General features: G+C 37.6%; 2 protein-coding genes across 3 annotated transcripts; both read left to right on the top strand.

The window, feature by feature from the left end:
• The first annotated feature begins 1,575 nt into the window (after window positions 1–1,575).
• On the top strand, window positions 1,576–8,563 carry LOC132159595 (gastrula zinc finger protein XlCGF57.1-like). 2 transcript variants are annotated; one of them, XM_059569145.1, is made up of 3 exons: window positions 1,576–1,761; window positions 2,523–2,620; window positions 7,303–8,563. In XM_059569145.1, exons 2-3 carry the CDS (start codon window positions 2,551–2,553, stop codon window positions 8,526–8,528), a joined length of 1,296 nt encoding a protein of 431 aa, XP_059425128.1. In that variant the 5' UTR covers window positions 1,576–1,761; window positions 2,523–2,550; the 3' UTR covers window positions 8,529–8,563. The 2 variants fall into 2 exon arrangements, with proteins under 2 accessions (XP_059425128.1, XP_059425129.1); XM_059569146.1 differs by lacking the exons at window positions 1,576–1,761; window positions 2,523–2,620 and adding an exon at window positions 5,862–6,335.
• Window positions 8,564–25,374: 16,811 nt separating this feature from the next.
• Window positions 25,375–26,870, top strand: LOC132159597 (gastrula zinc finger protein XlCGF8.2DB-like). The gene has a single exon (XM_059569147.1). The coding sequence runs from the start codon at window positions 25,382–25,384 to the stop codon at window positions 26,420–26,422; it is 1,041 nt and encodes a 346-aa protein (XP_059425130.1). The 5' UTR covers window positions 25,375–25,381; the 3' UTR covers window positions 26,423–26,870.

Here is a 26,870-nt window from a genome sequence, read left to right as displayed (position 1 = left end):
TAATTTTCTTAACCAACATTTTTAAAGAAGTGACTGGTTCGCTTCACTGACTAGCTGTTCTGTTACCAGTGTAGTAGACAGCACATTCAAGGGCCCAGTTTATGGCAGGCCACCTCTCTTTATGCCAGGAAAACAGCCAGACACCTTATAGAGGGCAAGAAGAAGACCTTTAGTACAAAGCCAGTGAGTTGAAGTTTCTGCCCTTCACTCACCAACAGACTGATTCCTTAAAACCACCATAAAAATTCCTTAGGACCTTTGGACACAGCGGCAGTGGGTGAAGCAAAAAGAGAGATGATGAAGTTCCATTTAAATCCATTCACAACTATGTTCTCAAACCCTAAATTGACACAAACTACAACACACATATTTTATATTATTTCCGCGAAATAAGCATTCTCAGTGACAGCACCATGTAGTGCAACATCTTACACAAACTAATGCATGCATGACACTTCAATACTTTTCCCATCATGTTTGGGGCTTAATGTGTTTGTAACACTGCCAAATGTTTTCTGGTTGTGGATTGGTAAGTGAATAATGCATTGGTAAAGTTTTAGTGATCCTTGTCTAAATGGTAAATGGACTGCATTTATATAGCGCTTTTAACAGACCCATGGCCATCCAAAGTGCTTTACTACATTCACCCATTCACTCACTCATTCATAACACCGACGGCTGTGTGTGTTTGGACTATGCAAATAAGTTCCACAGGAGGAAAGAAAGGTGGGCCACACCGTGTCCAAATCCCACGACTCGTCTCGGTTTGCGTTTTTACTGCAGTTTAGTATTGCTGTAGATTATTTACATGTCGTTATAGCGGACTTCTCACTCAACTACAGATAATTTTACGATCACTTATGCAAACCTCTTTCAGCAGAGACCTTGGCATTTTTGTGTACTATGCACCAGGCAAAATTAACATTTTCTGACAGGATCTGGCATCAGGGGCTGGATCTGATATTTCTTACATGGAGGCATGTTCTCAAAGGGTTTATATATATATAATTTTATAGAAAATTTATAGCTCATTTTATAGAAAATTTCAGGTAGCACTTGTTTTTTGCATATATTTTATGTCATCATTTATTCACCCTCATCTCATTCCAAACTCGTAATACCCCCCCCCCCCCCCCCCACACACACACACACTTTTCCATTAATTTATTGTGTAAAATGTGATGTGAAAACTATATCTGAATGTTTGTTTGTAAAACTGTCAGTTAGTCTATGGCTGGGGCTTAATAATAATCCATTAGTTAATGTTAGTTAATGTATTAAACATAAAAAGTAGGCCTACATTTATTATAGATTTTATTCATCTTTGTTAATGTGAAAATACAGTCATTCATTGTTAGCTCATTTTAATACCCATTTGTTAATGATAACCTTTATTTTAATGCATCAGTAAATATTTCAATGAACATGAGCTAAGATTAATAAATGCTTTTGAAGTATTTCTTAGTTAATGTTAAAGTAATTAACTAACTGTAAAGTGTAAAAAAAAAAAAGCTTGGATGGACTCGGATGCCATCTTATGGTCAGACGCTGGAATTTATGAGGCGCGATCCTCACCTTTATGTGTATTTTTTCTGTTTTACATTCGTTATTGCGGTGCATTATGAGATTTAATGTGTAAAATACTATGCTTTAGTTTAAATGTGTGCACTCGATAAAATCCATGTTTTGGAGCCATTGTGTCTCGCATTGATGACGTCACAACACTCGCGTTCTTGCACTCATTCCAGCAAGTCTTCTGAGGTGAGCTGTTCGCATTTCTTTATATATTTACACAATCAGTACACAATGATTTTATAAGCGAAATTTATAGCTGTCATTTCTGCCTTGGTTTTTTTTTTCTTTTCATAGGATTCTGTGCTATTTGTACGTCTTGTTTTGGCATCTGTTGACTCAGGTTAAGGAACAGGGCAATGATTTTTGGAGTAACATTAACGTTATATAGGTTTGTTTAAGTGTTTCGGCGGTATTCATGTCAAGTCTGTGTATAAATGTAGAATACCTTACTAAGACGAAGCTTTTGGTTGATTTTTAAAAAAAAATGTTTTTCTTCTAAAATTGTAAGGAATAGTAGTACTGCAGTTTTGTCGTCATCAGAATATATCACATTTGACTCAAATTATCTTAAATTATTAGGTTATTGAGTAAACGACAATTGCTTTATTCCATGTCAACAGATCCCCTCATTCATCTCATTATATATCTTGTTATAATGCTCATTTCATTGGTGGAGCAAACTAAATGATACACACTTTCGATGTCTTAAAGATACACCTCTCTTAAACTTCAATAACCCATAATTAAAGTCAATTCAAAGATTCACCTCTTACACTTCAATGAACATTGATGTCGTGTAATTTTATATAAAACCGCAAATAAACAATAACCAATTGACAATAATATAGGTAAGTGAAAAGCTAAATGAAGTTTACATTTTGATTGATTGGTAATTAAACATAACATATGATGTGTTACTCAAAAGGATTTTTTTTTTTTTTTTGCAGATCTTCTATTCAACACACGAACTCACCAATGCTGAATGAGAACATGAATAAACCAGAACCCTTCAGAATAAATCACAAAGATACTGCAAAACAAGGAGGTTGGTGTTAATTCTTGATTATTTATTAATGTTGCTGAATCACTTTCACTATTTCTGATGTTAAGAAGCATAGGCTTTTTTAGTCTGGTGTGAGATTTACTTGAGCTGTGTGAGAAACACGTTTTATTTGACTGTCCTGCTTTTAATGTAAGGAGAAAAATATTTTTATGAAGTAAGCTCATAGGGATACTTCACCCAAAATGAAAAATCTGTCATTAATCACTTACCCACATGTCGTTTATAACCCGTAAAAGCTTCGTTCATCTTCGGAACACAATTTAAGATATTTTGGATGAAGAGCGTGTGCACCTGAAAGTGTGACGTGCAGCAAACTGCCAACCACACGAAACGTGTGAATAAAAAAAATCTGTATTAAAACAAAATATGCATTGATAATTGTTTTATCATTGTAGGGTTAGATATTCCCAGGTTTATTTAATTATATTTTAGATTTAGTCCGAGATCTCTCAGTCCCTCCATTGAAGCTGTGTGTACGGTCTACTGTCCATGTCCAGTAAGGTAAAAAAAAACATCTTCAAAGTAGTCCATGTGACATCAGAGGGTCAGTTAAAATTTTATGAAGCATGGCAAATACAATTTGGTCCAAAAATAGCAAAAACTACGACTTTATTCAGCATTGTCTTCTCAAAGCAGTTTGTGATATCCGGTTCGTGAACGAATCATTCGATGTAACAGGAACTTTTTGAACCAGTTCACCAAATCGAACTGAATCGTTTAAAACTGTTCACGTCTCCAATAAACATTAATCCACAAATGACTTAAACTGTTAACTTTTTTTAATGTGGCTGACACTCCCTCTGAGTCAGAATAAACCAATATCCCGGAGTAATTCATTTACTCAAACAGTACACTGACTGAACTGCTGTGAAGAGAGAACTGAATATGAACACAGAGCCGAGCCGAGCCAGATAACGAACGAACGATTGACTCGAAAACTCAACTTGACTGAAATTAGTGTACTCAGAATTTGTGCTCTGCATTTAACCCATCCAAAGTGCACACACACCCGGAGCAGTGGGCAGCCATTTATGCTGCGGCACCCGGGGAGCAGTTGGGGGTTCGATGCCTTGCTCAAGGTCACCTAAGTCATGGTATTGCCAGCCTGAGATTCGAACCCACAACCCTAGAGTTAGGAGTCAAACTCTCTAACCACTAGGCCACAACAGCATTTGTGATACAACAGCATTGCAAAGCAACTTTACAGAAAATAATGTTTCTACAATATTTAGTAGTAGCTTATAAGTAGTGACTGTCAGTTTATGTGCATACGACAGGATTTTTCTGAAAAATTAATACAAGACGTAGTCGGCCAGATGATGAACAATATTAATTACACTTTTAGCAATATTTGTTAGTTCTGTTTGTTGATTCAGGGTCAGCATCATCTGGGGTCCTCTGAGGGGGTCAGCATCATCTCTTCTCAGGTGTTCTGGATCCAGACTGGAGCTTATGGCAATACAGAGAAACAAATAGAGACATCATTAACGTAGCTGTTGCTCCAACAAAGTTAAATTAATTAGTTTAACCCAAGCTAAAGAATAAGAATGCACATTTGATCAGATGCAACTGCAGTCACAATTTATGAGATGCAGTATTTAAATGCTTAGCGAAAGAGATGTGTTTTTAATCTAGATTTAACCAGAGAGTGTGTGTCTGAACCCCAAACATTATCAGGAAGACTATTCCAGAGTTTGGTAGCCAAATGTGAAAAAGCTCTACCTCCTTTAGTGGACTTTGCTATCCTAGGATAGCCAGGATAGCTAGGATAGCGTTTTGTGACCTTAGGGAGCATGATGGATTGAAACGTGGTAAATGTATGCATTTAGCAGACGGTTTTATCCAAAGCGACTTACATTGCATTCAGGCTAACAATTTTCTCCTAACATGTAGTCCCTGGGATTCGAACCCGCGCTTGCTAACGCAATGCTCTACCATTTGAGCTACAGGAACACATGGTAGAAGAATAGTTATGTATGCAGGAGGTCATGAATGCATGAACTAGCTTTTCTGCATCAGAAACCGGTAACATGTTTCGTAGCTTGGCAATTTTTCTAAGATGGAAGAATGCAGTTTTTGTAACATGGGAAATATGGTTTTCAAAAGACAAGTTGCTGTCTAATATAACACCCAGATTTTTGACTGTAGAGGAAGTAACAGTACATCTGTCTTGTTGCAAACTGTTCTTTTTACTGTTTTTTGATCCAATAATTAATATCTATGTCTTATCCGAATTAAATAGGAGAAAATTATAAAAAAATAAATCTTTTAACACACTCTGTTAGCTTAGATAATTTAGAAGTTTCATCTGGTCTCGTTGAGATATATAGCTGAGTATCATCTGCATAACAGTGGAAACTAATCCCGTATTTTCTATATATATTATAACCGAAGGCCAACATGTATATTGAAAATGGAAGGGGACCTAGGACGGATCCTTGTGGCACTCCATATTTTACTGGTGATAAATGAGATGATTCCCCATTTAAATAAACAAAATGATAGTGATTGGACAGGTAGGATCTAAACCATCTTGGAGCCTGCCCTTGATTACCTGTATAGTTTTGTAATCAATCTATGAGTATGTCCTGATCTATGGTGTCGAACGCAGCACTAAGATCAAGTTAAACTAGCAATGAGATGCAGCTTTGATCTGTCGCAAGAAGCTGGTCATTTTTAATTTTAACAATTGCAGTGTCTGTGCTATGGTGGGGCCTGAAACCTGTATGAAATTCTTCATACAGATTTTTTATTTTATTTTTGCAGGAAGGAGCTCACTGAACTAACTGATCTCTACTTCATTACAGTTTGCACATATTTTTTCGTTGCAAACATTAATCTTCCTTCTAAACACCTGGTAAAAGAGTTGCGCGATAACATGCGTCATCACTACGACATGGCATTAGTTCTTGCTTTTGTTCACACAGAGCTCATTACGGGACTTGACCCGGCAATCTTACTAGGTCCCCGACCTGTTTGGTTTCACGCAGAAGGTGACCCAGCAATTTTCCGGGTCCAACGTGCAGTGTGAAAGGAGCTACACTGATTGGTCTGTGGTTAAAGTGTTAGAGGAGAGGCCATGCTCCGTGACTCCACTTCATCCTCAAGTCATGATTTTAGACTTGCCAAAAAAATTAACACGAAAATGGTGAAAAATGTTTAACAGTCTAACTCCATAATTAAGTAATACATAGTTCTTAGTTTCATAGTTACATAGTCTTTGTAATAGGTTTTAGCAATGCATTTCTAACATTTATAATGTGGTTAAAACCAATTCTAAGAATTGATTTACACAGACTTTCAAATATTTCAAACCCCTTTCCAAACACGGTAAATATATGTACGACATAACCATAGCCCAGGGGTGGACTTCTCATCAGCCCTGTACTCTCCAGCAGATGTTGAATGATCTTGGCACCTGGGAAGAGAAACATAAAATGAAACTCAGCTCAAAGAAATCCAATGTCTTGTTTCCCTTATGAAACAGATTCTTGGCCATCACTTTCTACAGATGAGAACACACTTATAATCTGTGTCCCTGTTAAAGTTTTAGGGCTAACTATCCAGAATGCTTTAAATTGGGATTGTCAAGTGTTGTCCTATGCAAACAGAAAGCTCTCCACCAGTTAAAAAAAGTTGGTGTTCGAGATCAAGAATTGTTTATCATCTATACAGAGGATATGCAGCCTCTGTTAGAGTATGCATTTCCTGTTTACCATGTTGACAACTGAACAAATTAAAATGTTGGAAAGTGTTGATGTGGAGTAAATTGGTTTTGACATTTTATTGGTATTGCCTTTTAACTTTCACTTTTCACTTTATTGTAACCGCAAAATAATTTGGTGTTCCTTAATGATGAACGTCCTTGTGTACCTGTAATGATGATGAAAAGTAAATAAGTCAATAAATAAAGAATTGCCCTGTCCGAAATGGCACACTTGATATGCACTTATGGTTTTGTGGACTTAAAATGGTCGCTGCATGAGTGTTTCCATCAAGTCCACAAGATTATAGGGTGTCCCATTAGTCATTTTAAATTTCAAAAGGATGCCCACAAGTGCCCCCTTTGCAGTCGATATGTGCCCTCAAGGCACACTTTTCCAGAGTCCGTACTGGTGTGAGCTTCACAGTAGACTTCTTTTCAACAGTCAACACTGTGTTATTTCATGAATGTGAAAAAGTACGGACTCGTAGGAAGACCACAGGTGTTTTGTGTGCTATTTGCTTCAGGGCCAATAAAACAGCAACTTCAACATTGCAATTTCATTCCATTGAATGGTAATATCAAGAGCCTTTTCAGAGACTCCATGAGACTGCTTCAACTGCTAAGGCAGTGCATGTATCATACAGTTTGTTAATGTACGTTAGTGTAAGCTGTGAACCCCTTGATTAACAAGGTAAACTAGAAACTGATCTATTATTTAAACTGTTAACTTGATTTAATTCCCCCTGCTTTAGTATGGTTCTGTTCATCCACCTTCACTTTCCATGTGTTGACTAGTTCTGTGTTAGTGATTCAGTACATAGAACTGTGTGTACAATACATTTCAATTCTCTGGTTCTAATTCTGATCCAAACATTATAATTACCACAAGTTATAATTAATTATTAACATTTGCCCTTTGAGCTAATTCGCTACTAACCCTTTCTTGCTTTCATTTTAGAACTAATGGAAGACAGTGAGGAGAGTGAGGAACGGAATGAGGCCGAGGACAAACATAATAATGTCAAAACTTGTGAGAAATCTTTAAGTTGCTCACAGACTAAAAGTAATTTATTGAAAAGAGCCAAAAAGCCTTTCACCTGCTCTCATTGTGGGAAGTGTTACACAGTAAAAGCAACCCTGGCAATACACATGAGGACCCATACTGGAGAAAATCTGCACACGTGTGATCAATGCGGGAAGAGTTTTCCGATAAAAGCATACCTTAAGGATCACTTGAGAATCCACACTGGAGAAAAACCGTACTCATGTGATCAGTGCGGGAAGAGTTTTACGATGAAAGGAACCCTTAAGGATCACATGAGAGTTCACACTGGAGAGAAGCTGTACTCATGTGATCAGTGCGGGAAGAGTTTTGCATACAGACACAGTCTTAAAAGTCACACGAGAGCTCATAGTGGAGAGAAGCCATTCACATGTGATCAATGTGGGAATAGTTTCACAAGTAAAAGATCTCTTAAGGAACACATGACAATCCACACTGGAGTGAAACCACACACATGTGATCAATGTGGGACAAGTTTCAGACAAAAAGCAGCCCTTAGGGAGCACATGACCATCCACACTGGAGTGAAGCCGTTCACATGTGATCAGTGTGGAAAGAGTTTCAGAAAGTCATGCACTTTTAAAGTACATCTGCGTCGTCATTCTGGAGAAAGACCATTTAACTGTGACCAGTGTGGTAAAACTTTTTTTAGGTCAGATGCGCTGAAGGACCACCTGAAAGTTCATACAAAGGAGAAGCCTTACATGTGTACTTTGTGTGGAAGGAGTTTTAGTCAGTCGGGTACTTTAAAATTGCATCAGAAAAGACACAACAGTGTGAAGGAGCATATGTGTTTTGATTGTGGGAAAACTTTTGTTAGAGATGCTGAACTGAAACTGCACCAGAGCACTCACACTGGAGAAAAACCTTACAAGTGTTCACACTGCGACAAGAGATTCAGATGGTCAGATTATCTGAAAAAACACGAGAGGATCCACACCGGAGAAAAACCTTTCAAGTGTTCACACTGTGACAAGAGATTCAAATGGTCAGAATATCTAAAAAAACACGAGAGGATCCACACTGGAGAGAAACTGTATCAGTGCAGTCAATGTGGGAAGAGTTTCACTCTGTCATCATCTTTACTCAGTCATACAAAAAAGAAATGTGTTAAATCATGAACTCTTATCTGAATAAAAATCTGAATTCTTTGGAACCAGCACATTTAATTGTGACACTGTGTCCTCACCAAACATTACCCAATAAAACAAGCAATAAAATTGATCTCTTCTATAAAAATCTGCTCAAGCAGCGACATAACTACAAAAACATCATCTGGGAGCTGTTTTATAAAAGATGCTAAGTGGGGATTAAAGTGCAAAACCTGATTTGAAACAACCTATCAAAACAATTGGGAGTAAAGGTTCATGCAATTTTACTAATTTGATGCGCATTCAATGAGTCAAGATGATTGGATGTATACACTTATTCTTAAGCAGCCCTCAATGCCATGGATCAATCGATCCACCAATTGCAAACAGTGAATATATTTGTGCTGTTTAATGCATGAGATATGTTGTGTTTTCCACAGTGTATAATGGACATATCACAGTTATATTCTCCATCTATAAATATTAGACAGTCGTTCAGTGTGTGATCTAACAGCAGACTGGTAAAGTGTTGAGTGTGAATCCCCCAATGACAAGATTTGACCCTCCCACTTCACACCCTACATTTGCTTATAATCTTATAGTTCATGTAGCACTTCAGATTTTTACTGTTTTTAAGTGAAATAATAATAATAATAGTTTATCGAAAGGTTAAGGGTTCATATTCCCGCCTCCCTGACAGCTTTTCTTCTGAGAGTGTGGTCACCTGACTGTTTCAAATGACCAAGAGTAGAAGAATATTGTGTGAATTGTGGATGAGATGGAACATAGTGATTTTAAAATTATACATTTATTCAAAATTTTAGTGAATGTAAAAACCAGTACAGATTTAAAATGGTGTTGTGATCTCACAGTACCAGCTTTACTGTGGTGTATCTTCTGAGTCAAAATAAAACCAGCCGTGGTTAGTTTTCTAAGCGTGGTTTGATCCGTTGGGTGGACAAACAGATGTGAGTGACTCTGGGCATTCAGAGCATGAGGGTTTAGTTTGTAGGTGAAGAGGTTCTTCCTGTGTGGCCTGCTATTATTTACATCGTTTAAGACTCTAATCTACTGGGGTCGGGGAGACAAACCTTAATAAAACATCATGACAAACCTCAATAAAACATCATTATGTGTAGTTAGTGCAGCTCTTCTGACGGTATAATCCCCAGCCCTGATGTTCATGAGTACTGCTGCTTCGGTTCTGCAGCTGATTCTAGTATTACTGGGACTTTGAGTACTCGGTGCTCACGCACAGTTAACCGTCATCAATACGCCGTGAATCTGGGGACAGATGCATAAACTTAAAAAGGTTATGACAGAGGCTAAGTTTAAGTGTACACTAACACACATACTGTACACTTAAATTTTGCACATAATATACCTGTACATGCAGTACATAACTGCTATTGTAATATACCTGCCATACAATTGTCATTCCTTACCAACTTATTTGTATTTTTTGTATTTTTCATTCTTTTATTATGTGTTTTTTGTTTTGTCGCTGTGAGTATGTTGCACTGCGGCACTTCTGTCACGAAAACAAATTCCTTGTATGTGTAAACATATATGGCAATAAAGCTCATTCTGATTATGATTCAGTGTTGGCCATGGATTGGGTAATCAATCTTTTGAATTCAGTTTAGACTAATTTCAGTTTTTATTTAACCAATATAAAATATTTGACCAATTTCAAAGACCTTAACATTTGCTAACTGACTAACTTTTAAGAATAGTTCAAACCTTTTATGCAACCAACCCCTGGAATTATTTTTGTAAACGTGGTGATATAACTGTAAGTGTCATGTTTTTCCCCCAATGTGTTTCTGCTCCTGCATGGTGAGACATTAATTTAATTTAAAAAAATGTGTAGCTTGTATTTGTAACGAGTTGTATTTAGATGCGTTCGACTTCACGCAGCACTACGCAAACCGATCGCAGTCTGACTTGAAGCAGTGCGCGCCGGTTAGAAATTCTGTCCGACTCGCTGAAGCCACATGACTGTAACGTGTGTGTCATCAAAGTACCGCTTGTTTCAAGAGCAGCTAGCTGACTCAGCCACTGCAGTTTCTCCAGAGCGACTGCAGAAGCGCTGATGACAACACAGCTGCTTTACGATTGCAAGTATAGAGGCTTGTTCGACTTCATGCAGCTCTGCGCAGACCGATCGTCAGCTGACTTGAAGCAGTGCATTCCGGTTAGAAATTTTGTCCGACTTGATAGACTTATGGACTTTTAAAACAGTTCAATACGTTTTTATGTCGTCTTCATCTTATAAATCCATCCATCCATCCATCCATCCATCCATCTATCATCTTCTGCTTATCCGGGGCCGGGTCGCGGGGGCAACAGTCTAAGCAGAGATGCCCAGACTTCCCTCTCCCTAGCCACTTCTTCCAGCTCTTCCGGGGGGACCCCGAGGCGTTCCCAGGCCAGTCGGGAGACATAGTCCCTCCAGCGTGTCCTAGGTCTTCCCCGGGGCCTCCTCCTGGTGAGATGTGCCTGGAACACCTCCCTGGGAAGGCGTCCAGGAGGCATCCGAAATAGATGCCCGAGCCACCTCAGCTGGCTCCTCTCGATGTGGAGGAGCAACGGCTCTACTCTGAGCTCCTCCCGAGTGACCGAGCTTCTCACCCTATCTCTAAGGGAGCGCCCAGCCACCCGACGGAGAAAGCTCATTTCGGCCGCCTGTATCCGGGATCTTGTCCTTTCGGTCATGACCCACAGCTCATGACCATAGGTGAGAGTAGGAACGTAGATTGACCGGTAAATCGAGAGCTTTGCCTTACAGCTCAGCTCAATCTTCACCACGACAGCCCGGTACAGCGACCGCATTACTGCAGAAGCTGCACCGATCCATCTGTCAATCTCCCATTCCATCCTTCCCTCACTCGTAAACAAGACCCCAAGATACCTGAACTCCTCCACTTGAGGCAGGAACTCTCCAACAACCTGAAGTGGGCAATCCACCCTTTTCCGACTGAGAACCATGGCCTCGGACTTGGAGGTGCTGATTCTCATCCCAGCCGATTCACACTCGGCTGCAAACCGTACCAGTGCACGCCGAAGGTCCTGGTCTGAGGAGGCCAATACGACAACATCATCTGCAAAAAGCAGCAATGAAATCGTATGGTCCCCAAACCGGACACTCTCTGGCCCTTGGCTGTGCCTAGAAATTCTGTCCATAAAAATTATGAACAGAACCGGTGACAAAGGGCAGCCCTGCCGGAGTCCAACATGCACCGGGAACAGGTCTGACTTACTGCCGGCAATGCGAACCAAGCTCTTGCTCCGGTCGTACAGGAACTGAACAGCCCTAAGTAGGGAGCCGCCGACCTCATACTCCCAGAGCACCCTCCACAGGATGTTGCGAGGAACACGGTCGAATGCCTTCTCCAAATCCACAAAACACATGTGGACTGGTTGGGCAAACTCCCATGAACCCTCCAGCACCCTGGAAAGGGTATAGAGCTGGTTAAAAAGTTAATTAATTTTATCTTCCTCAAACTCACGCAATTGTTTCATTTTCAAAAGATGTCTACAAAATAATCAGTTCACAGAAACCATGGTCTCCTTAGTATTCACTAGGTTTATAGAGCAGCAAAGGAAACCATTCCACAATGTGCATGTTTTGAAAACATTTTCTATGCTACTAGTTTCATGTATATATGAAGAGTTCAGATGCAAAAGCCTCTAAGTGCCATCTGAAATTTTCTTATGAGTTTTTTTTTTCAAGCTTGTATTTAAGTTCAGTAATTTAACTTAAATGACAATTAATAGGTAACTTTCATTGCCAGTAATGTGAAATAAGTGAACGTAAACATACAACTTGATAAAAATGATCATTATTGAAGGAAATTTCAGATGGCACTTAGAGGATTTTTCATCTGAAATCTTCATATTTAGAATAACCTAAATAACTGCATCAAACAGAGGGGCGTGTTTTACTAATAATTTGTTTATTTTTGCACAAGGCACTACATCGTTTTAATTATCGTTAAATTTGGTGTTATCAGAATACATAACACTTTAAAATTAAACTTACCAAAATAATTGAGTAGAAATTCAATAGAAGCCAATGTCATGTATGTATTTGTGGTGGTATGGAATACTATTTTATAAAGGTTTCGAGGAAATAAAAAAAGTTAAATTACTTAAATAGTTAATTTATAAATATTGCTATTTTTAAAGTTTAATGTTAACTTATTTCTACTCGGTTTTATTTATTAATGTACCAGATGCAGTTACTCAGATTTACTACATTTTTTAGAGTGTATCCTCCATCTGTTTGCATCTGTAGATTTCTTCTAAATTCACCAATTTAGATTTCAAAATTTCAGGGGGAAAGACTGTTGATGTAAGTCAATAAATGGGGACGTTCTGTATGCAAATTAGGCGTCAACTAGTTAAAATGCGCACATTTGCATCTAATTGACAGGGAAATGCAGGTAAATAGGATAAACAAAATAACTAAAGCATATAACCTGGTGGTGATATATGCTTATTTTATTAACTTATTTTATTACATGGCTTGGTTGAATTCCAATGTAGAATGCGGTCTGTTATAACCAACAGACCGCTGTGCGGAGTATAACAGACCATTGCCATGAAAAACAGAGCGTTGCTATGGACTCACAGGATTCTAACCGTAGAGACGGAGCAGACTATTTTCTTTAGCGGAAGCAATACAATCGGGTTTAACAATCGGGGGAGAGGGAGCGCTTCAGAACTCCTGACCTGATATTTAGATACTATATTTCAATAAATATATTTGTTTGACAGGGATGCTGTGTGCAAACAGAAATGTATATTATTTTTCAAAAATAAAAAAAGCCATAGATGTATAGTAACGAAGTAGAACTACTTCACTACTGTACTTAAGTACTAAAAGGCGGTATCTCTACTTTACTAGAGTATTATTTTTTTCTCCTACTTCCACTTTTACTTCAGTACATATTTTCGATGAGTTTAATACTTTTACTCTGATATTTTTTTTTATGTGCTGCATCGTTACTCGTTACAATTATAAAAATGTTACGAATCATTCCATTACCAACCCACATTACCACTGCCAGAACTGTAGATGGCAGGTTTGATGAAGCTGGCACATCATTGAGCGAATCAAGCGATTAAGAAGACTGCGCATGCTGACTGAACTGCTGTGAAGAGAGAGATGAACACCGAGCCGAGCCAGATAATGACTCGTTCACGAGTCAAGAACCGGTTGCATTGGTTTTCGAATCACCAGTAGTTCTGACAGTTTGATTCAATAAACTGGTTGAAGTTCACCGGTTCTTTTGCGCTCGACGTAATGGCGTCATTGGCGTTGACTGCAAGCCTTCGGTTTACCTGGGCTCATAACATTAGCACAGAATCAGTTCAGAATCAATCACCAAAAGAATCAGTTCGGTTCAGACGCTCTGTGTGTCGGTTTGCTTTCACGCTGAATCACACATGCGCAGTATCATCAGCTCCTCGGTTCTCGAATCGGACACGTCTGACAGAAACGGTTCTTGACCACTGATCTATAATATAAGTTATATATATAGATCAGTGTTCTTGATTCGTGAACGAGTCAGTCTGTTGTTCGTTATCTGGCTCAGCTCGGTGTTCATCTTCAGTTCTCTCTTCACATCAGTCAGTGTTCTGTTTGAGTAAATGAATTACTCCGGGATATTGGTTTGTTTTAACTCAGAGGGAGTGTCAGCCACATTAAAAAAGTTAACAGCTTAAGTCATTTGTGTATTAATGCGTATTGGAGACGCGAACCGTTTAAAACGATTCAGTTCGATTTGGTGAACTGTTTCAAAAAGATCCGGTTACATCGAATGATTCGTTCGTGAACCGGATATCACAAACTGCTTTGTTTTGAACTCGCTCACAACAGACACGGAAGAGAAGACAATGCTGAATAAAGTCGTAGTTTTTGCTATTTTTGGACCAAAATGTATTTTCGATGCTTTAAAAAATTCTAACTCACCCTCTGATGTCACATGGACTACTTTGATAATGTTTTTCTTACCTCTCTGGACATGGACAGTATACTGTACACACAGCTTCAATGGAGGGACTGAGAGCTCTCGGACTAAATCTAAAATATCTTAAACTGTGTTCCAAAAATAAACGGAGGTCTTACGGGTTTGAAACAACATATTATTAATATGTTATTAATGACATAATTTTGCAAATTGGGCGAACTAACCCTTTAATCTGTTTTTTGTTTAAAAAAGTTACAGTCAAAGGAATTGTGATTGTCCTTTAGGTTAATCATTTGAAATAGTAAAAACAATATGTTCAAACTTTTGAGTAACTTTACTTTCTTTAATAACTACAAAACACAATACTTGTACTTTTACTTTCAGTACTTTAGTAGTAAATTTTCAAATAGACTACTTGCAATACTTAAGTACAAAAAATGTTGAATACTTTAGTACTTCTACTTAAGTGTGGTGCTTAAAGAGCACTTCTACTCAAGTAATTTTTTTAATAGAGCACTTGTACTTTTACTCAAGTCTGGGTCTCTAGTATTTTATACATCTCTGGTAGGCACAAACGACAGTGAGAGACCTATCCCTGACTCGAAGGCGCAGGGAAGCGACCCTCTCGTTCACCGGGGTGAACTCCAACACATGGCTGAGCTGGGGGGCTATTAGCAAATCCACTCCAGCCCTCCGCCTCTCACCTTGGGCAACTCCAGAGTGGTAGAGAGTCCAGCCTCTCTCAAGAAGTGTGGTTCCAAAGCCCAAGCTGTGCTTGGAGGTGAGCCCGACTATCTCTAGTTGGTACCTCTTGACCTCCCGCACAAGTTCAGGCTCCTTCCCCGCCAACGAGGTGACGTTCCACGTCCCTAAAGCCAGATTCCGTGTCCAGAGATCGGGTCGTCGGGGGTCTCGCCTACGACTGTCGCCCGATCCACTATGCACCGGCCCCTTACGCTCCCTCCTGCAGGTGGTGAGCCCACAGGAGGGCGGCCCCACATCACTCCTTCGGGCTGAGCCCGGCCGGACCCCATGGGGAAAGGCCCGGCCACCAGGCGCTCGCATACGAGCCCCAACCCCAGGGGTGGGGCCCCGGCTGCACCATGCCGGGCGACGTCACGGTCCTTGATTTAAATGTTAACATTTTACAGGGGTTTGTGTGTCTTATAAATCATATTTATTAAATATTGTTTTACTGTATTTACTTTATTGTTAATATAAAGTTTGTGTATGTTTATTTTGCACTTTCTTTTTTATACAGACCTTTTACAGTATTCAGCAGCATAACCTATTCAAATGTTATATATAATATATTATAATATTCAAATTTTAATAACTAAAATGTTAATCTTAAAAACATACAATCTAATGTGGTCATAAATGTATGCTCCTATACAAATGATACATAATACATTATGTTCCTCCATTTGTTTGGTTTCTTCATATTCTCTAGTTTATTTTGCTGTGTTTATACTTCATCTGCATGTGGATAGCAAACTGCTAACAACTTTCTGTAACTTCAACTTGACAACATTCTGTTCACTTTCAAATAGTTGGTCTAAATCACAATATAAATCCAACGGAATTGTGCTTTTCTGTATATGAAAATCAGTGGTGTTATGTTTAAAATGTTAAAAAGAGCTCAGCAGCAGGGTACTGTAAATCTTGTTGCTGAAACCTTCTTAAAAAACACATACCCACCAGGGAATTATTTAATTGGTTACTTTTATCATTTTGTATTAGCAAAAACACCCATGTCATACTGCTAAAGTATATATCCAATATGTTATCTTCTGGAAGACACCCTTCCAAAACACCACGTATACACACATCTTAATGTGATCTGCCATGACTGACGTAATTGCAGCAAACTACGGGAGCCACAATGTGTCCGGCTTCATATCTCCGTTTGCAGCTCCTCCCCACCTGCACGCGGCTACTCTCGCCGATCGGTTGCATCCAGCAGCAGCTGATGTCGAACACACTTTAGGTCTCTGCGGAACAAAAAGGGGGCGTTTCCCCATTTAGGGGTGTTCATACAGGAATTAGGCGTTTTTTAACAATCCAATCAAAAAAGTACGGAAGCCATGAAAAGCCACACATCATTCAGGAGCAGGTACAATTCAGATATCTTAAAATATAATGGTGACTAGTCGAAACTGAATTAGAGATATCTCTAATTAACTTTGCATTTATGTGACGCATCTATTGAAGATATCTATGATGTAATTACAGAGATCTTAAATGTAGATTTGACTAATCATAAAGTATTTAGAGATATCTCTAATCAGATGTCTTAGTGCAATTATAATTGCATATATCTTTAATTATCATTCTGACTAGTCAAATTATAATTGACTAGACGAATTACAATTTTAACTATCTGAAATATATTTTATGGATGCTCAAACCAAAGTATTAAATGCTACTGTAACCAAAGTATTAAATGGCTTGCCATACTTCTACAGCGAGGAATATTTAATGCTAATTCTGCTTGCCATACGCGCCTGGTTTTGTGCAAGAGAAACCGCATGCATTCCATTGCGCTCTCGAAATGTGTCATTAAAATAACGCCACGCACGCACCGAAGCAGTTCTGAGGTAAGCTGTTCGCATAGCTTAAAATATTAACAAAATCATTACAAAAAGGTTTTATAAGCGACATTTATAGTGGTAATTTCTGTATTGTTTTCATAGGTGTTTTCTGTGTTATTTTAGCGTCTTTTTTGGCCTCCTTTGACGTTTAAGGTACTGAGCAATGTTTTGTGTGTGTGTTTGTTGGCTTGTTTCAATGTTTAAAAGTTGTTCTTACATTGTATGTAAGTCAAATCACTGTAATAATGTGAATTGAGTTACAACTTAAAGGTTTGTATGCATTGTGAATGTTTTTCTTCTCAGATTGTGAGAAATAGTTCTATAGTGCAGTTTTATCATAATTTTCAGACTATATCATGTCTTAATCATATTATTTGATTATTGATTAAACAATAATTCATATTTCACATCAACAGCTCCAGTTTTCACCCCAAAGAAGATTCTTGTAATAATGCTCATTTCATTGGTGCAAGCAAATGATCAACACTTTTGAGGTCTTAAAGGTACACATCCTAAAGGGGTCCTGTTATGCTTTTTCACTTCTTCAACTTTAGTTAGTGTGTAATGTTGCTGTTTAAGCATGAAAAAGATCTGCAAAGTTACAAAGTCCCCTTGAAAAATAGATATTTTATTTAAAAGAATTGAAAAGAAACTTTTCAAAAACTACAACGAACGATTCTTTTAGACTGCGCAAATTTTCCGATTTGTAATATCTGAAATATCGACTAATGAGATTGAAAAAAAATGTTCCATATAAAATGGCAAATGAATAAATAATGACCAATGAAACTTAATGAAGTCTACTTAATGAAATAGAAGCTTTACGGTATGATAGTGTTACTCAATATTTATTTATTTATTTTTTATATTTTTTGCAGATCTTCAAACACACATTCAACACCGTAATTCACCAATACTTGATTATGTTCATTATTTTAAAAGTGTAGATTAGAGAACAGTGAGAACATGAATAATCCAGAACCATGCAGAATTAGTCACAATGATACTGAAAAGCAAGGAGGTGGGTGTTTATTCTTGATTCTTTATTAATGTTCCTGAATTGCTCTCATGATTGCTGATGTCAAACACATTGGCTTTTTTAAATTAGGGCTGCTTGATTATGGGAAAAATCATAATCATGATTATTTTGGTCAATATTGTAATCACAGTTATTTAACACGATTATGATGTGGCCATGTGATTTATTTAAAGATAGTGTTAAATATCAAATTTATATTTCCTATAATTAATGTTGCTATGACATCTGCAGTTGCATCTCAATAAATTAGAATGTCGGGGAAAAGTTCCTTTATTTCAGTAATTCAACTCAAATTGTGAAACTAATGTATTAAATAAATTCAATGCACACAGACTGAAGTAGTTTAAGTCTTTTGGTTTGGTTTGGTTTGGTTTTAATTGTGATGATTTTGGCTCACATTTGACAAAAACCCACCAATTACCAATCTCAACAAATTAGAATACTTCATAAGAACAACAACAACAACAACAAAAACATTTGTAGAGAATCGTTGGCCTTCTGGAAAGTATGTTCATTTACTGTACATGTACTCAATACTTGGTAGGGGCTCCTTTTGCTTTAATTACTGCCTCAGTTCAGCGTGGCATAGAGGTGATCAGTTTGTGGCACTGCTGAGGTGGTGGTGGAAGCCCAGGTTTCTTTGACAGTAGCCTTCAGCTCATCTGCATTGTTTGGTCTCTTGTTTCTCATCTTCCTCTTGACAATACCCTATAGACTCTCTCTGGGGTTCAGGTCTGGTGAGTTTGCTGGCCAGTCAAGCACACCAACACCATGGCCATTTAACCAACTTTTGCTGCTTTTGGCAGTGTGGGCAGGTGCCTGTTAAATTGTTAAGTATTAAAATGGTCCCGTTCTGTATCATCGCCACCAATGTTTTCTCAGTCCTCCTGAAGTGTTCACGGCCGTGGGAAGAATTGGCACAACTGACACAAAATCTGAGTAAACCTTCATTTAAATCTTTATTGTCTTACACTGAGTATATATAAGGATACCATAATGGTTGTACAGCCCTTTCAACCAATAGGATATAGATTACATATGCGTTAGCATAGAGTTAGCCGAGGCAAACGTATGATCAGGAATTACTGGACATAAAAGGGTTAATACTGGCTTTGGGACTCTTCAACATTCAATAAAGGACAAAGTAAAAGTTATTGCACCCAAAAGTAACTTAAATTGGAGTTGTATAACATTGATCATAACTTTAATCATAAACAACCCTGTATTAGCCCGAACAGAGGCCTGTGTGTGAAACCTCTAAAATGGTCACTCATTTCAATTTTAATAAGGTAATACAATAATACAATATAATGTAATGCATCCTCTATAGATTTTTTTGAGTATAAAGGTGGCACTATACTTAACCCAACAAAACTAAATTCACAATTTTCAGCAATTCAGAAGATGGTAGAAGAGAATACTGACATTTGATATTGCTTGACTCATTGTAATGTTGTTGGCAGCACAGTGTATATTATTTTGCTCAAACAAAATTCATCCTCGACTACTTAAAAAAAAAAAGTTAATTTTTTTGTAATTTAATTTAAAAAAGTAAACTTTTTTATATTCTAGATTCATTGCACAAAAACAGAAATGTTTCAAGATTTTTTTGTTTTAATTCTGTTTGTTACGACTTTCAGCTTAGGAAAATAAAACAAATTCAGTATCTCAAAAAATTTGAATATTCCATCTTGAGCTTAATTAGTTTTATTAATTAGGAGTATAAATACTGGGTACCTCCTGGGCTAGTTCAGAACATGCGACCACAATTATGGGAAAGACTACTGACTTGACAGTTGTCCAGAAGACAATCATCAACATCCTCCACAAGGAGGGAAAGCCACAGAAGGTCATTGCTGAAAGGACTAGCCGTTCACAGAGGTGTGTGTGTGTGTATATTATATATATATATATATACACACACACACACACACACACACACACACACACATACATAGCTGTTAAAGTGCTGTATCAAAAATATATTTATATAAAGTTGACTGGAAGGAAAAAAAAGTGTGGTAGGAAAAGGTGCACAAGCAACAGGGATGACCACAGACTTGAAAAGATTGTCAGGAAAAGCAGATTCAAGAACTTGGGAGAGCTTCACAAAGAGTGAACTAAAGCCGGAGTCAGCGCAACAAGAGTCACCACACTCAGACATCTTCAAGAAAAGGGCTACAGCTGTCACATTCCTGGAACCAAGCCACTCCTGAACCAGAAACATCATCAGAAGCATTTCACCTGGAGTAAGGAGGAAAAGAACTGGACTGCTGCTCAGTGGTTCACAGCCCTCTTTTCAGATGAAAGTAAATTTTGCATTTAATTTGGAAATCAAGGTCTGGAGTAAGACTGGAGAGGCACAGAATCCAAAGTCCTATGTGAAGTTTCCGAAGTCAGTGATGATTTGAGTGCCGTGATATCTGCTGGTGTTGGTTCATTATGTTTTATCAAGTCCAAAGTCAATGCAGCCATCTTCCAGGAGATTTTGTAGCACTTTATGCTTCCATTTGCTGACAAGCTTAATGGAGATGCGGATTTCATTTTACAGCAGGAATTTAGCATCTATGTCAGGGATCTAGGAGGGAGGATCCGATTGCAGTGTGAGGTAATAAGTAATAAGTAAAACTGATACAAGAGGGTACTGAAGTGAACAATAGATACCACAGGAAAACAGTAAACAGGAACAGCTGGGGAGGCCACTGGGAAAGCTTGAGGAAACAACTGGCAGAATACTTGGCAACAGAGGGGGCAGCAAAACCAGGCTGATGGAGAAGACCACGCAAGGCACCATAGAGCAGAGCTCAGACACTTGTTGACCACGGACTCTGAAACAGACCAAGTGCCAGGTAGGCAGAACCAGGGCAGGACACATGGGGACAGGTCAGGAACAAAAACAAAATTAAACTCAAGACAAGGAAAGATATAAGCCAATGAACTAATAAAAGGTTAAGTAACAAAATAATAAATTACCAATTTAACCAACTTAGAATAAATCAAACAAAACCAAGAATCAAGACTAGAAAAACAAAAATATTACAAATAAGCAAGAACAAGCAAATTACTAACACAAAAAAAGACAAAAACATAGAACTACAAGGACTAGACAAGGGCACAAGACCAACCAGACACGGGCACATATTCAGACAGAGACAGAGGGGTTGAGAATGACCATGAACCAGCAAACACAAAAGGGTAAGCGGCACTATAAATAGGGAGGAAAATACATGAGGGACAGGTGAGCACAATAAGACTTACCAGGCTAACAAGAGGGTGTGGTCGAAAGGAAACAAGGAGGTGGGGCTAAAGGAGCACATGGCAGAGAAAACAATTAACAAGGCCATGTGCTGACACTAGACACAAGAAACAAAACATAAAACAAAGTGACAGTGCAAAACCCTGACAACCTACCCACAGTGCCAAAACCACTTCCAAGTGATTTGCTGACCATGATATTACTGTGCTTGATTGGCCAGCCAACTCACCTGACCTGAACCTCATAGAGAATATATGGGGTATTATGAAGAGGAAGATAAGTAACATCTGAAAAACAATACAGAGGAGCCGAAGGCCGCTATCAAAGCAACCTGCAGTGCCACAGACAGTAATTGCAAAAGAAGCCCCAACCAAGTATTGAGTGCATAATTAAACCTACTTTGGAGATCTTGAACATTTCTGTTTTGTAAATCTTTTTTTGATTGATCTTTGAGAAAATATTCAAATTGTTTCAGATACTGAAGCTGCAAGTCATAACCATCAGAACTCAAACAAAAAACTCTTTAAATATTTCAGTTTGTGTGCAATGAATCTAGAATATAAAAAGTTTGCATTTTTAAATTAAATTACCAAAAAAAAAAGAACTTTTCAATTTTCTATTTTTTTTTTTTTTTTTTACATGTACCTGTACTTAAGGGAAATTGTACATATTTTTTTACCATTAATATGCTTGTTACCAACTGCTTTAATATATAATTGGACTTGTAATCACTTATCTATCATGCAAATATGCTAATTAGAATATTACATGGCCAAAACATGTATCAGGCACCAATATTTCTGGTCTAGGAGGAATGCAAAGGAGTAATGGTCATTTTAAGGACCTGGCAGCTGCCATTTTGAAAACGGGGCCTTTCTTGGAGTCAAAGTTTGGTAAACTTTTTGTATGTTTTTAAGTACATTTGATACTACTGTAATCCACTGAGAAACCTTTTGTTAGAATTTTTTTGGGGTCAAGACATATTTGCAGCTGACTAAAAGGCAAAAATCTACTTCCCTTATAATTCCTAAGCATTCCTAGACATATTCAGTAAACCTTTATCAATCCGCATCAATCCACGTTTATCAAACATTTACCATCCGCCTCATTATGAGGGTTATCTGTGCAACATGATAAATGCTTTGCATTACATTTTTCACATCTTTGGTTTTTAAAAATTCCTCTCTATCCCCAAACGGATATGCTTAATGTATTAGACCTTAACCAGGACAGTCAGATTCGGGCCAATATAAGAACTAACCCCTGATTTCATCTGAATGTCTGCTGGGTTGTGGACTTACTAAAGCTCTCAGTCAGGTGGACTTCTAGATGTGGTCCAATTATTCAACTCATCTCATTTGTGCTTTTTCTGTTCCTCTCAGCCATAATGTCTCTTTCTTCATTTTGTTTCGTCTTGAACAAGATGCCGTCTTGCTTCTTCTATGAAATGAACACTCAAAGAGAACTGCATTATAAACTTTGACCACAACTTCATAAACAAGCTCTGCTATGGTCAGTCATCTTGTGCAAATGTCCAAAATTTAAGGAATCTCATCCAGTAAACAATATATAACATTTCTTTAGTTTATTTTAATAAGCAAGTTCTTCTTTGCTGGAAAAGAGCAAGCAATTCCTTGAGAAGAGAAGTAACATATTCTGTCTGATAAGAGCATTTCATACTTCTATAATTTTTATAAATACATCCGCATGATGCATTGAATTATAACTTCAGACTGAAATCTTGTAAATAGTCTACCGAATTTTAGTTAATGCAAAAACTATAATCTCAATCTCCGTAATGTATCACATTTCAGGGCGTCCCCCGGAGATAACGGCCACAAACTTCAACTTCAGATAAGATGTGATTGATCCAAGCAATCTCTCTGAATACATCTATTTAACATTATATTATTTGTTTATTCATCAATATAATTCCCTTGTGGCTCCCACTTTTCATATAAACTAGCCTTTAACTATTCAAAGCCAATACTTAACTCAAATTCCTTGACACGTCTGTGTGTGGTTGCTCTTGATGACTTGACCCCAACCTCAGTCCATTCCTTGTGAAGTTCACTCAAATTCTTGAATCGATTTTCTTCTTTTTCTTCCACACTTTTTCCTTCAACTCAACTTTCTGTTAACATGCTTGGATACAGCAATCTGTGAACAGACAGCTTCTTTGGCAATGAATGTTTGTGGCTTACCCTCCTTGTGAAGGGTTTTCTGGACAACTGTCAGATCAGCAGTCTCCCCCGTGATTGTGTAGCCTAGTGAACCAAACTGAGAGATCATTTTGAAGGCTCAGGAAACATTTACAGGTGTTTTGAATTGATTAGTTGATTGGAATGTCATCATTTTCTAATTTGTAGAGATAGTGAGTTGGTGGGTTTTTGTTAAATGTGAGCCAAAATCATCACAATTAAAAGAACCAAACTACTTCAGATTGTGTGCAATTGAATTTATGTAATTCACGAGTTGCACAATTTGAGCTGAATTACTGAAATAAATGAACTTTTCCACAACATTCTAATTTATTGAGATGCACATTTTAGATACCAGCGGATTTTCACACAAACAAAAATCCTCAAAATTGTGGAAAATAATTAACTGCCAGTAATTTAGAAAAGCAAAGGACAAATACAATAGAATAAAAAGACACAAAATAAAACAAACTGTGCTTTAATGTAAAGTTTCAAGCAGTTTACAGCCTACAACAGAATTGAAAAATCAAATGTTAAAACATCGTAGTCTTCACTATAAGAATTACACTTTTATTCGTTTCTTATTAAAGCTACTAAAATCTTTCACTTCAGAGCAGTGTGTGATTTATTAAAAAGGCTTATTTTGTTTGATTAATAAGCACTCAGTCGCAGCAGGAAAGTAGCCCGCTGTCACTTTAAGAGCCACATATCCAATTTACCGTTACACACGTGTTTTCATTCTCAAATCTTTACGTTCATATATTAGATTACCAACGAAGGTATACATGAATAATCAGTAAGCGCAGCATTTTGACAAATTTTTACGTGTATTTGACCATTTAGGCATGCACCTTGAACTAAACGATGACTTCACATGTCCGTTGTATGTTGCTGAGGAGCAGTGCAATCCTCTTTCATGTTCATGCTTTCATGAATAAATATACTTCGATTAATCAAGCACGTCCCATTTTGTAAAAGTCACATTACATGATTATACTTGTTTGCACGGGAAATTGGGCTTTTATGGAGGAACGAAAGGGCAGCGCTGCAAGGGGACACAATAATTGTTTTATTTCAATTATTGTAATTCCATAATCGTTGGAGGCCAAAATTGTTTTTTGTGTTTCTCTTCACGTTTCTCTTATGCTTTACTAATAATTAACTCTAACAAACAATCCAATCAGACACACAATTATTTGTTATACTTAACAAATAATCTTTGACACGCCTTTCCCAACAAACTATGTGTAAAATTGTACGTAACTCCCAGGCAGGAAAGATTTACCACCACCAAAGTAATGCAGAGCTTTGCTCTAAGCTCACGTTTAATCAGGCCAAAAAAAGACATAAAGATCATGACATAAAGGGCTTCTCTTCATTTCATTTATAGACAGACCTGTCTGTGAGTGAACATGCATCTCTCCATTGCATGAATGTATATTTGGAGGAGATGACTATCTTCAGAAAAGTTTCGTTTCATTTCATCTTTCCTCTGTAATTTGTATTTCTCCTGTCTCCTTTTTTTCCCATCCCATCTTTTAAGTAGCATAATTTCACAAAGATAAAGACCCTTCAGTTTTTTGCTTCAGATTTTAAAATTACATAAAAATTAAAAAAAGAAATTGCCATGTATGTAGAATCTTTCTTTGGATCATGATTAAAATGCAGTGGTTGCCTCTAATTTTAAATGGTTACAGAGAGTTCGGCCTGTCATGGAGCACAAATGTTCATGTTCAACCTCATCAATCTCATCTCTTTCATTAAATAAATAAATATTCACTACATAATCCTTGCTTATGTTTCATTTTAGACGTGATGGAAGAGAGCGATGAACTGAGCGAAGCAGAGGAGAAACAGCATCATGTCAAAACTAGTAAGAAATTTTTGAGTCGCTCACAGACTAAAAGTAATTTATTGAAAAGAGCCAAAAAGCCTTTTACCTGCTCTCATTGTGGGAAGAGTTACACATTAAAAAGAAGCCTAACATTACACATGAGGATCCATACTGGAGAAAATCTGCACACGTGTGATCAATGTGGGAAGAGTTTTCCGAAAAAATCCAACTTTAAGGATCACATGAAAATCCACACTGGAGAAAAACCGTACTCATGTGATCAGTGCGGGAAGAGTTTCCCACACATGCACAGTCTTAATATTCACATGAGAAGTCATAGTGGAGAGAAGCCATTCACATGTGATCAATGTGGGAATAGTTTCACAAGTAAAAGTTCTTTTAATGTACACATGACAATCCACACTGGAGTGAAACCACACACATGTGATCAGTGTGGGATGAGTTTCAGACAAAAATGGTCTCTAAGTGAACACATGAGGATCCACACTGGAGTGAAGCCGTTCGCATGTGATCAGTGTGGAAAGAGTTACAGAAACTCATCCAGTTTGAAAGTACACCTGCGTCTTCATTCTGGAGAAAGACCATTTAACTGTGATCTGTGTGGAAAAGCTTTTGTTAAGTCAGATGCACTGAAGACCCACCAGAAAGTTCATACAAAGGAGAAGCCTTACATGTGTACTTTGTGTGGAAAGAGTTTTAGTCAGTCGAGTTCTTTAAAATTACATCAGAAAAGACACAACAGTGTGAAGGAGCATATGTGTTTTGATTGTGGGAAGACTTTTACTACAGATGCTGAACTGAAACTGCACCAGAGAGTGCACAGTGAGGAAAAACCTTTCAAGTGTTCACACTGTGACAAGAGATTCAGATGGCCACAATATCTAAAAAAACACGAGAGGATCCACACTGGAGAGAAACTGTATCAGTGCATTCCATGTGGGAAGAGTTTCACTCTGTCATCTACTTTACTCAGTCATATGAAAAAAAAAACAAATGTCTGAAATCATAAACTGATGTCTGAATCCTTCTTTGGATCCAGCACATTTAATCGCAACACCGTGTCCTTACCAAACATAACCCAATAAATCAAGCAATAATATCTCTTGTATATAAACAAACATCATCTGAAGCTGTTAGTTATCGTAGTGAAGCGGAGTGGATTGTTATGCTCCATCACCTTCCCCTCTCCGACTTACATTATATCATTTTAATTCATGTTTAATCACCATTTGTTAAGTATTATCTTTTATGCAGTGATTAACATAAATGTATAATAGTGTTAGCATAGTTTATTTTTTGATTCTCTTGTTCCTATAAGAAATGATGTACAGTATGTGTCACTCTTAGTTCATTTACTCTCTTTCATGAAGGAATGTAATTTTTTGTACATGTAAATGTTAGTTTTCTTTGTTCATATAAGCACGATTCATCAGAAAAAGAACAGTTGGA

Source organism: Carassius carassius, chromosome 16 (genome assembly GCF_963082965.1).
Source record: "Carassius carassius chromosome 16, fCarCar2.1, whole genome shotgun sequence".
Taxonomy (NCBI): Eukaryota; Metazoa; Chordata; class Actinopteri; order Cypriniformes; family Cyprinidae; genus Carassius; species Carassius carassius.
Note: the sequence above shows the minus strand (reverse complement) of the source record. Positions and strands in the feature narration are given on the sequence as shown.

Coding starts and splice junctions, on each gene's coding strand:
- LOC132159595 (XM_059569145.1), top strand. CDS start 2,551: ATGCTGAATGAGAACATGAATAAACCAGAACCCTTCAGAATAAATCAC. Junction 2,621..7,302: donor AGATACTGCAAAACAAGGAG/GTTGGTGTTAAT, acceptor CTTTCATTTTAG/AACTAATGGAAGACAGTGAG.
- LOC132159597 (XM_059569147.1), top strand. CDS start 25,382: ATGGAAGAGAGCGATGAACTGAGCGAAGCAGAGGAGAAACAGCATCAT.